The sequence below is a fragment of the Ahaetulla prasina genome, chromosome 3 (assembly GCF_028640845.1).
Source record: "Ahaetulla prasina isolate Xishuangbanna chromosome 3, ASM2864084v1, whole genome shotgun sequence".
NCBI lineage: Eukaryota > Metazoa > Chordata > Lepidosauria > Squamata > Colubridae > Ahaetulla > Ahaetulla prasina.
In genome coordinates, this window is record NC_080541.1 from 227570388 (window position 1) to 227582686 (window position 12299).

Genomic DNA, 12299 nt, shown 5'->3' on the forward strand with positions numbered 1-12299 from the left:
TATCTATCTGTCTATATATCATCCCTCTGGCTCCCCCTCCCTCCCTCCCTCTGTCTCTGGTATTTCAGGCTAACTCTGCCCATTGCCAGCAGTTTGATCCTGACTGGCTCAAGGTTGACTCAGCCTTCCATTCTCCCGAGGTGGGTAAAATGAGGACCCAGATTGTTGGGAGCAAGAGGCTGATTCTGTAAACCACTTAGAGAGGGCTGCAAAGCACTGGGAAGTGGTATATAGTCGATATATATAGCGGTAATAGTGCGAGCGCTATTGCTATTTTGTGAGCTTCTGACAAGAAAAGTCAAAGGGTATGTTGTTTACTTTAACAAGTTCAGTGATTTCATGTGACAACTGTGGAAAGAAAGTTAGTAAAAATGGGCCAGACTAGATTCTGGGGGGATCCTGTTGCTTTAAGAATGATCTTTGCTATAATGAATGGATTCCTAAAAGCATTAGGGATATTTTCTTGCCTGGCAGAGAAACCAGAAAAATCCAAGCTACTTAATGAGTAACAGAGAGTGGGGGTGTGTGCTTGTACCAGCTCCAAAATCCTTCTTCCAAATCATCTCCATAACTTCCTTGTTTTTCTCAGAAGAAGACAAAAACTGCAGGAAAAATTAGACCGCTCTGGAGGAAGTCCTCAACGGAACTACATCCACATGGAGGGAAGTATGCAGTGGAGTACCCCAAGGCTCTGTTTTAGGCCCAGTACTCTTCAACATCTTCATCAATGACTTGGACGAGGGGATAGATGGGGAACTCATCAAATTTGCAGATGACACCAAGCTGGCAGGAATAGCCAACACTCCAGAAGATAGGCTCAAGCTACAGAAAGATCTTGACAGACTTGAACATTGGGCGCTATCTAACAAAATGAAATTCAACAGTGAAAAAAGTAAGGTTCTACATTTAGGCCAAAAAAACAAAATGCACCAGTACCGTATATGTGGTACCTTGCTCAATAGTAGTACCTGTGAGAGGGATCTTGGAGTCCTAGTGGATAACCATCTAGATATGAGCCAGCAGTGTGCAGCAGCTGTTTAAAAAGCCAACACAGTTCTGGGCTGCATAAACAGAGGATAGAATCAAGATCACGTGAAGTGCTAGTACCACTTTATAATGCCTTGGTAAGGCCACACTTGGAATATTGCATCCAGTTTTGGTCGCCACGATGTAAAAAGATGTTGAGACTCTAGAAAGAGTGCTGAGAAGAGCAACAAAGATGATTAGGGGACTGGAGGATAAAACATATGAAGAACGGTTGCAGGAACTGGGTATGTCTAGTTTAACAAAAAGAAGGACCAGGGGAGACATGATAGCAGTGTTCCAATATCTCAGGGGCTGCCACAGAGAAGTGGGAGTTGGGCTGTTCTCCAGAGCACCTGAGGGTAGAACAAGAAGCAATGGGTGGAAACTGATCAAGGAAAGAAGCAACTTAGAACTAAGGAGAAATTTCCTGACAGTTAGAACAATTAATAAGTGGAACGACTTGCCTTCAGAAGTTGTGAATGCTCCAACACTGGAAATTTTTAAGAAAATGTTGGATAACCATCTGACTGAGATGGTGTAGGGTTTCCTGCCTGGGCAGGGGGTTGGACTAGAAGGCCTCCAAGGTCCCTTCCAACTCTGATGTTATGTTATGTTATGTTATGTTAAGTAAGATCCCAGATTCCAAAGGAATCACTGCGGAGGATTCTTGTTGCACAAATTAGAGTGGAGAAAAAGCTTTTAGACAGATGCACACCAGGGGTGAAATCCAGAAGGTTCTGACAGGTTCTGGAGAACCGGTAGCGGAAATTTTGAGTAGTTTGGAGAACTGGCAAATACCACCTTTGGCTGGCCCCAGAGTGGGGTGGGTATGGGGATTTTGCAGTATCCTTCCCCCAGGAGTGGGGAGGGAATGGGGATTTTGCAATATCCTTCCCCCCAGGAGTGGGGAGGGAATGGGGATTTTGTATTATCCTTTCCCTGCTACACCCACCAAGCCATGCCCACCAAGCCAGACCACGCCCACCAAGCCACGCCCACAGAACCGGTAGTAAAAAAATTTGGATTCACCACTGAGATGCACCTTATATATTTGGTGTATATAAGCAGGAGATAATTCAGAAATTGACAGGGTCAAAGGCTCTGCTCTCTGGCTGACTTTAGCTGATGTTCATTTTAGGAAAAAAAAAATTGTACTAGGAATGGGCACCACCAAGAAATCGCTAGGTGGTAAACAAGAAGAAGACAAAAATAGTGAAGAAGTAAAAAATGAAGGGGGGAGTAAGGTAAGGTAAAATGAGGTAAAAAATAATAAAATAAAATAAGATAAAATAAATAAATAAAATAAATAAATAAAATAAATAAATAAAATAAAATAAAATAAAACATGAAACATAAAATAAATAAATAAAATATAAAATAAAAATTAATAAAAAAGAAAAGAATAATAATAAAAAATTAATAAAATAAGAAAATAAGAAAAATAAGAATTAATCTCCTCCCTTACAGTGAAATTGTCCCTTTAACAGATCCTCCTATGGGACTTTTGATGTGACAGATTAACTATCAGCCTGGAAAAATAGCCGAGTTGGCTACACCCAAAAAAATCCAGGCAAGGTGTTTATATTTAACTTTATTCATAACCCTTCCAAGGGATGGTATGTCAGCAGGTTCTGACAGGTTCTGGAGAACCGGTAGCAGAAATTTTGAGAAGTTCGGAGAACCGTAAAATACCAACTTTGGCTGGCCCCACCCCCATCTATTCTCTGCCTCCTGAGTCCCAGCTGATTGGGAGGAAATGGGGATTTTACAGTATCCTTCCCCTGCCACGCCCACCAAGCCACGCCCACCAAGCCATGCCACACCCACCAAACCACGCCCACAGAACCGGTAATAAAAATTCTGACTGGCCCCACCCCCATCTGTTCTCTGTCTCCTGAGTCCCAGCTGATTGGGAGGAAATTTTTAAGAAAATGTTGGATAACCATTTGTCTGAAATGGTGTAGGGTTTCCTACCTGGGCAGGGGGTTGGACTAGAAGGCCTCCAAGGTCCCTTCCAACTCTGTTATTATTATTATTATGAATGGGGATTTTACAGTATCCTTCCCCTGCCACGCCCACCAAGCCACGCCCACAGAACCAGTAGTAAAAAAATTGAATCCCACCACTGCCCCCCCTCATTTATATCATTAGCTTTATATTAATACTAGCTGGACTCCCATGCTTCACTATGAAACTATGTGCTCGGGCTTGATAAATCAATATTTGCAGCCTGAAACTTAATGTAGAATGTGTAACTCTGTAGCATCAGTGTGTTAATATAATGCAACTGGCAGTTGGAACAGAGGGGGAGGGGGAGTAGAATGTCCCAGCCCGCAGCATCCATCCGTATTCATCTGGCTAGCATATTGTCAGTGTGTGAGAGAGTTGAGGGGTGTTTGGAAACTCAAACCGTATTTGCTGTGTGAGCAAGAAGAAGACAGGAAGGAGCCTGGCTGTGGCTTAGCTCAAGTGCTCTGTAGTAAAGCTGCTTCCTGCTGTGAAAGTGAAACTGAAAGTGAAACTTCTCTCCTCTGCTTGTGTTTTTGCATTTGGAACAGATTTCTTTTCAGGTGGGGAGGGAGAGTAGAACACCTTAGCCTCAGAGTGTGTTAATAATAATATAGGAAATACTAATGCTCTGATGGTCATTTTGAAAAATCCTTTCTTAGTGAGCACCTAGAAGCCAAGAGGAACATATGTGGCAAATTTCAAGTTTAGGTTTTACGGTTCTGGAGATTTCATGATTACGACATGAGTGGTTTTCGCTTTTATAGATAGATAGATAGATAGATAGATAGATAGATAGATAGATAGATAGATAGATAGATAGATAGACAGACAGACAGACAGATAGATAGATAGATAAATATAGATAGATAAAGGCCCTAAGAGTTGTAAACCTAATTTTACGCAGCTTCTTTTCTAAAAACTCTACACTACTAATTAGAGCATACAAAACTTTTGCCAGACCTATTCTTGAATACAGCTCATCCGTCTGGAACCCTTACCACATCTCTGACAAAAATACAATAGAAAGAGTCCAGAAATATTTTACTAGAAGAGTTCTTCACTCCTCCGAAAACAACAAAATAACTTATACCAACAGACTTGAAATCCTGGGATTAGAAAACTTACAACTCCGTCGACTTCGACATGACCTGTGTTTAACACACAAAATCATCTACTGCAATATCCTTCCTATAAAAGACTACTTCAGCTTCAATCGCAATATTACAAGAGCAAAAAATAGATTCAAGCTAAATGTCAACCGCTTCAAACTTGATTGCAGAAAATATGACTTCTGTAACAGAGTTGTTAATGCTTGGAACTCATTACCTGACTCCATAGTCTCTACTCAAAATCCCAAAATCTTCAACCAAAAACTGTCTACTATTGACCTCACCCCATTCCTAAGAGGACCATAAGGGGCATGCATAAGAGCACAAAAGTGCCTACCGTTCCTGTCCTATTGTTCCCTTCATTGTATCAAACTGATATAGTTGATGCATATTTTTTTACATATATATATATATTTTCTTCAAAATATGCTGTTTTATCTATGACAATTGTTTGTGTATACTGTTGTGACAAAAATAAATAAATAAATAAGAAATAGATGGATGGATAGATTTCCTCAATTTTACAGCATCCATCATGACTGATGACATCTGCATGATAATGCCAGGGCAGAAACGAAATTCATAAGTTTTTAATGTGCTTTTGCATCCGACAGAGATCCCGTCCTTCTCTTGCCCTTCTCCTATGAGGAGCCCTCGATTTGTAACCATTTGTTTAGTGACCGCTCAAATTTACAAAAGCACTAGGGGGAAAAAGGAACTTATGACCGGTCTTTGCACATGCTTGCTTGGCAACCAGAACTTCAATATTTATGATGGTTGCGGCATTCCTGGATTACACGATAGGGCGTTAGCAACCTTCTTAATTGGCCCCTGACAGTTGGCATCTGGATACGCAAATCCGGGGGTTTAGCAAGCGGCATTTAATTACAACAGGGGCTCCCTGGCTTTCAATGGAGGCAGCTCCTGACTGTTCACTCAGGAGGTAAACATGGTTTGATTCGTCCTAAAAATGGTTTTTTCAAGAAGCAATTCTTTTTTTCACTGTTTTCACTCTTCATATTATACATTAATGATCTCTGTGACCATATTATAAGTAATTGTGTTCTCTTTGCTGAAGATGTCAAACTATTTAACACCACCAACAATTTAGCTCTCCTCCAAAAAGACATTGACTTTTTATCTGAATGGTCTAAAACTTGGCAACTCCAAATCTCAACCAGCAAATGCTCAGTCTTACATATTGGAAAAAAGAACCTAAACACTAAGTACAAGCTTGATGGACATTACCTCACTGATGACCCCCACCCTGTTAAAGATCTTGGAGTTTTCATATCATATTATCTAAGTGCCAAAGCCCACTGTAACTACATCGCAAAAAAGGCCTTAAAAGTTGTAAACCTAATCTTGCGTAGCTTCTTCTCCAAAAACACTACACTACTAACCAGAGCATATAAAACATTTGCTAGACCAATTCTTGAATACAGCTCAACTGTTTGGAACCCATACCACATTTCTGACATCAATACAATTGAACGTGTCCAGCAATATTTTACAAGAAGAGTTCTCCACTCCTCTGAAAACAACAAAATACCCTATCCCACCAGACTTGAAATCCTGGGTTTAGAAAATTTAGAACTATGCCGCCTTCGACACAAACTGAGTTTAACTCATAGAATCATCTATTACAAAGTCCTTCCTGTCAAAGACTACTTCAGCTTCAATTACAACAATACACGAGCACACAATAGATTTAAGCTTAATGTTAACCGCTCCAATCTTGATTGCAGAAAATATGACTTCAGTAACAGAGTTGTTAATACTTGGAACACACTACCTGACTCTGTGGTCTCTTCTCAAAATCCCCAAAGCTTCAACCAAAAACTGTCTACTATTGACCTCACCCCTTTCCTAAGAGGTCTATAAGGGGCGTGCATTAGAGCACCAGCGTGCCTACCGTTCCTGTCCTATTGTTTCCTTTCGTTATATCCAATTAATATAGTTATTATATACTCATACTCATATATATGTTTATATATTGTATAATTATTTCATGCTTATGCTTATATATACTGTGTGACAAAATAAATAAATAAATAAAATAAATAAACAACTGGACTTTCTTGTTTTTTTCTTTTGAAGATGTTTCGCTTCTCATCCAAGAAGCTTCTTCAGCTCTGATTTGGATGGTGGGGAATGGAAGGATTTATATTCCTTGCAGACAGCTGGACATTTGCATCCTTTTAGAGAGTCGTTGAGGCCACTTGGAGGTTTATCTGTGTCTTCAGGGTCACCCGAGTGGTGCAAATGGTTCCTGTAGTCTGCCATTTTTTCCTCTGGAAATCCGTTTATATACTCCCACACCATTCCAAAGGTCTTCATCCCAACCTGCATAGCTAAAAGGTCTGTACAGATTCTCAGTCATCCACGTCAGGGGTCTCCACCCTTGGCAACTTTAAGACGTGTGGACTTCAACTCCCAGAATTCCTCAGCTAGCTTTGCTTTTGGTTGGTTTGGTTGGCTCTTAGAGGGGAGACACCGAGAAGCCTCAGAGCTGTACATCATCATCTTTTAACAACCCCATCATCCCTTGCTGGGTGGACCCTGGGCAACCGAATGGAGCTAGCATAGCGTTTAATGGCCGGATGCCCTTCCTGTTGCCAATGCGGAGTTTTGTTTGGCAGATAATATTCTCATTGTGCGCAGAGACAGAAATATCTGCCTCTACATGATAAAGTGGGCGCAGAATATTCAGGAACCAATAATGTTGGAAACTTGGGAGAGAATTTGGGTTAGAAATGTTAAATTTACGCAAGCGCAGAATTTAAGGGAAAACTTTTATAAGATGTTTTATAGATGGCATTTAGATCCTAAGAAACTATCCAGATATGCAAGCGAAATGTTGGAGATGCAATTGTGATGATGCTACATATTTTCATGTATGGTGGACTTGTAAGAAAATTAAGTCTTTCTGGATAAAAATTTGGTGGATTATGCAGAATAGTTTGAAGAAGAAGATTAAGTTTCAACCAAAATTTTTCCTTTTAGGGATTACGATGGACTATACATTAACTGATACTAAATTGATATTGAACCTGATAACAGCAGCAAGATTACTGATTGGACAGTACTGGAAGAAAGAAAAAACTACCCACAATAGAAGAATGGATATTGAAAGTTTCTAATTTGGCGGAGATGGCCAAAATCTCAGCCTTTTTGAAAGACAATACTCAAGAAAAGTATTTAAACGAATGGAAGAAATGGATTGACTATATTCAAAATAGATATCAGACTAAGAGATATCAGACTGCCTTTGAATGAAGGATGTAATTTTTGACTTTAAAGGAGGAAGTCAGGATATGTGAAAGAGAAGGATTATAATTGTGTTAGACTTTAAAAATTTAATGTATGAATGTTAGTTTTTTGAACTATACCTTGTATTTGCTCCGGGAAGTCTGGGGGGGAGGGGGGGTTTGAGGGAGGCGGGAGGGGGGGAAAACTTATATATATATTTTTGTAAAACTTTTCAAAAAAAAGAAAAAGAAAGAAATATCTGCCTCTACCTAGGATCGAAACTCACAGCCTTCACCTATTGGCTACTGCACCACTCCAAGCCTCAGAGCTGTAAATCTAGTTTGGAATTAAACAGCAAAACTTGGATGAAGGCGGTAACCCCAAAACCACGTAAACGTATTCATACAACCATCAGACTTGAGTTCATCTCACGATTAGCTTCTTTTAGCATTTCCAAACCGGGCTAGAATTGAATAAAACTAGTTTCTCTTTCGATCGGGAGTCTTCAAACTTTGCAACTTTAAGACTTGTGGACTTCAACGCCTCTTAAAACACCCCCCCACCAACTCACTTAACTGCCTTGCTGAGCAGCAGAAATTTTGGGTTCGATTGTGGTCCTAATTCAAGGACTACCTGGAAGGCAGTTCACAAAGCAGGAGACAATTCAGATGTTTAGCTCTGTTACACAACTAACTTTATTAACTAATTCTCAAAAACAAACCCACTACCAATGTTTGTTTGTTTTTATTGAAAAAGTTTTAAAAAACAAAAACATTTCCCCCCCTTTTTCCCCCCCTCCCTCCCAGAAAACCCCTTCCTCCTCCTTCCCCCGGCTTCCCGGGTCAATCAGAAGGTATTGTTATACATAAACCAAACATAGAATAAAATTTTCCCTTCTAATCCAATTAATCTCATCCAAATCTTTTCATCTCCCAACCCCCTCCCCATTACATAAAATAATACTTCCTAATTATTCAAAGGCAATCTGATATTTCTTAATCTGATATCTGTTTTGTAGATAATCAATCCATTTTTTCCATTCAATTAAATATCTTTCCTGTGTATTGTCTTTTAAAAAAGCTGAGATTTTAGCCATCTCAGCTAAATTAATTAATATCCATTCTTCTATTGTAGGTACCTCTTCTTTCTTCCAGTATTGTCCAATCTACAGTCTTGATGCTGTTATTAAATTCAGAATCAATTTAGTCTCAATCCCTGTACAATCCGTTATAATTCCCAAAAGGAAAAATTGTGGCAGGAACTTTATCTTCTTCTTCAGTACATTTTGAATAATCCACCAAATTCTTATCCAAAAGGCCTTAATTTTCTTACGTCCACCAAATATGAAAATATGTAGCGTCATCACAACCACACCTCCAACATTTCGCTTGGATATCAGGATACATACATGATAATTTTTTGGGATCTAAGTGCCATCTATAAAACATCTTATAAAAATTTTCCCTTTCACTACCGATGTTTCTCAACCTTGGCTCCTTTAAAGCCTTGTGGACTTCAGCTCCCAGAATTCTGTAGGCTGTCTGGCTGCAGAATTCTGGGAGTTGAAGTCCACACAGTGTTGTGTCTTCGGCTCCCGAGCCTGGCCTCCTGGCAGAGAGTGACTCAGTGAGTGAGGGGGAAGAGCCGACAGGGCTTCCCTCTGCAGGACCTTCCTCTCTGGCTCCACTCCCGTTCCAGAGGCAGGCCAGGTGGAGGAGATGACGAGGCCTCTTTCTCCCGTACCTTCCCCCTCCCAGGCAACGCCTCAAGACCCAGCTGCTGATAATCAGTCCTGGTTAAATCCCAGGCATCGCAGAAAGGAGAGGCGGGAACAACAAAAGAAGGGGTGGGGCAGGCCTAGAGAGTGCTGAGTCACGGAGCCACACCCACAGGGTATAAAACCAGGAGGAGCTGCTCTATAGCTTCTTGTGACAGACAAAAACTGACTCTTGGAAACTTTGGCCGCAATATTTTGAGACTAAGAATTTGCCTTCTGGATTTTCTGTTTATTTCTATACTCTTGGTTGCTCCAGCAACAAACTGCAGTTACGCTGGTTTCTGAGGAGATAAGAGAACTTGGCAGGCAATCGCAGGTTTGTTGCCAGAACTGATATCTGTCGTAGGAATAAATTGCTGGCAGATATAGTCAGCTTGCTTGTCTTCTTGCTTGTGGTTGGGGTGGGGGGGACAGAACACACAGGGCAAGGCTGAAAAAAATCCAGAGCATTCACTTCGATCAAATTCCATTTGGAAAGGGGTCAAGCACATGAGATCCCAATCGATCACATTCCTTCATTTCTCTCCTCTTTCCTTTCCACCCCCCAGAAATAAAAACACTTTGGATTTTTGTTGTGGTCTGCCAGCAGCCTGCGGAGCTGGCAACGGAGTCGGACAGCAATGAGGTTGAGGGAGAACATGGGCCAGTCTTGGAGGCTAGGGAAGGCCTGGATGAGGACTCTGCATCGGAGGCAGAGGTGGGGCCAGGGCCATCTGGGAGTGATGTGCGGACTGCAGAGCCTCCAGAGGCTGATAGTAGTGAGGCAGAGGAACAGGAGGAGCCTGTTCCTAATGCACGCATGAGAAGAGCTGTTAGAAGGCAGCTCAAGCAAAGAGGACGACCCGGGAGTAGGGCCAAGAGATGATTAGCCCCTCCCATAAGGCTTAAAAGACCAGCAACGGCTCTTGGGCTCTTTGCCGGAAAACAACATTGATAGCTTTGTCTTACTGCATTTATTTCTTGTCGGCTTCTTCTGCTTTTGAACTTTTACCAAGAAAAGCCTTTGGCAGTTTGCCTAATTAGACCAAGGTTGGTGAAAAGAGGGAAGAATTGTGTTAGGAAGAATTTGCTTTGATTTAGTTTGGACGACGCTGAGAATGAGTTAATACTCAGCTGTTCTAATAAAGTTTGTTTGTTTTTAAACTGACTGAGTTTACTGCTAGCTACTTGGGCCTGGGTCACAACAATTTTTGCTGTCGTTTTTTTAAACAAACAAACAAACAAACAAACAAACCACCGTCGTCTTGTTTTGCAACGAACTCAATTTGCAGCTACAAACCCAGCCACGTGGGATGAGATGCACAATTCCAGCAAGCTTTCTTGGGTTTCGGAGGTGGTGCATTAGCCCATTCCTGCCTGCCCAATTTTTGTAACCCACTTCCCAGAGGATTGGGGCTTCTGAAGAAGCAAGGACCTGGCTGATATTTGCATCCATCGATCAGAATAGAGCTGGAAGGGACCTTGGAGGTCTTCTAGTCCAGCCCTCTGCTCAAGCAGGAGCCTGTATACCATTTCAGACAAGTGGCTTTCCAGTCTCTTCTTAAAAACCTCCAGTGACGAAGCACCCACAACTTCTGGAGGCAAGCAGTTCCACCGGTTAATTGTCCTCACTGTTAGGAAGTTTCTCCTTAATTCCAGGTTGCTTCTCTCCTTGGTTAGTTTCCGTCCATTGCTTCTTGTCCTACCCTCTGGTGCTTTTTAAAATAAATTGATCCCTCCTCTTCTTGGCAGACCCTCAAATACTGCAAGACTGTGTAGAAAGCTAGCACCCACCCCTCTCCTAGAAGAAGGAAATATTCTAGGAAATATTAAAAAGGCAGAATATTATACCTCCTGGATTAGAATGGGAGAAACATGTTCTTGGATAGCAGTTCCCACCTTGGTAATAGCTCCAGAAAGACTGGGCCATCTTATCTACAGGACAAAAGGCTGGGCCAGCTTGTCTGCAAAACAAAAGACCTTCACCCTCAGGACATAATAGGATTAGCCCTCAACCCATCTCACCACATGGCACCTGGGAAGATTGCATCATCCAGCAAGGTTCAACCAAGCCTGGGACTCAAGACAACCTACAAAGTTACCCCTGCAAGGGCCCCTGGGAGTCTGACAACCAATCAGAATACATGCTCTTCTCAACCCATCTCACCACATGGCACCTGGGAAGATTGCATCACCCAGCAAGGTTCAACCAAGCCTGGGACTCAAGACAACCTACAAAGATACCCTTGCAAGGCCCCTTGGGAGTCTGACAACCAATCAGAATACATGCCCTTGCCACAGGAACGGGAAACAAGTTCAAAGCCCAGGAGAGGGTATAAAGCCCTCTCCCTCCCTCCCTCCGTCTCTCTCTCTCTCCCTCCCTCTCTCTCTCTCTCTCTCTCTCTCAATTGCCCAGGACCTCAAACCATGTGATCCTGTCCACCATTAAACCATCTTTCCAAGCAGCCTCCATGTTTCCAGTGTCTTTCTCCCCACTTGGAACTGAACCCAGATGGAACATTTCTTCCAACAATTGCTATCATGTCCCCACTAATCCAGCGGCAAAATGCACTTACTTCCACTACCGGATCGGAAATGTGAGAGTGCACGCCTTTTCTGCACATGTGCAGAGGGTCAAAAGTGGGACGTAATGACCTCGGGCAGGAGGGCGGAGCCTCCCACCGCCAGCCCTACCACCTCATGTGGATAGATCCGGCTGGATTTCACTACTTCCCTAGTCCTTCTTTTCTCCAGACTGACCAAACCCAAATCCTGCAACCAGCAGTCCAGTCTCGTCTTGAAAATCTTCAGTGATGAAGCTCCCACAACTTCCGAAGGCAACTTTTGTTCCATCGGTTGATGGTTCTCACTGTCAGAAAATTCCTCCTTATTTCTAGGCTGAATCTCTCCTTGATCAGTTTCCATCCATTATTCCTTGTCTGGTCTTCAGGTGCCTTGGAAAAATAGCTTGGCCCTCTCCTCTCTGTGGCAGCCCCTCAAATATTGGAAAATGCTATCCTGTCTCCCCTGGTCCTTCTCTTCACTAGACTAGCCAGGCCCAGTTCCTGCAACCGTTCATCGCATTTTTAGTCTCCAAGCCTTTGATCCTCTTAGTTGCTCCTCTCTGCACTTTTTCCAAAGTCCCA

At 42.2% G+C, this 12299-nt stretch overlaps 1 protein-coding gene across 2 annotated transcripts in view; it reads right to left on the reverse strand.

The window, feature by feature from the left end:
* Positions 1–12299, reverse strand: part of RSPO4 (R-spondin 4) — a 49109-nt gene that overhangs the window by 22670 nt on the left and 14140 nt on the right. The window contains exon 1 of one of the 2 annotated variants that reach the window (XM_058174654.1): positions 11005–11112. The exons of the other annotated variant lie outside the window; for it this stretch is intronic. Within the exon in view, the coding sequence (XP_058030637.1) occupies positions 11005–11083 (79 nt within the window). The 5' untranslated portion in view covers positions 11084–11112. Of the gene's footprint in view, positions 1–11004; positions 11113–12299 lie in introns of those variants that run through there. 2 annotated transcript variants of the gene reach the window in all.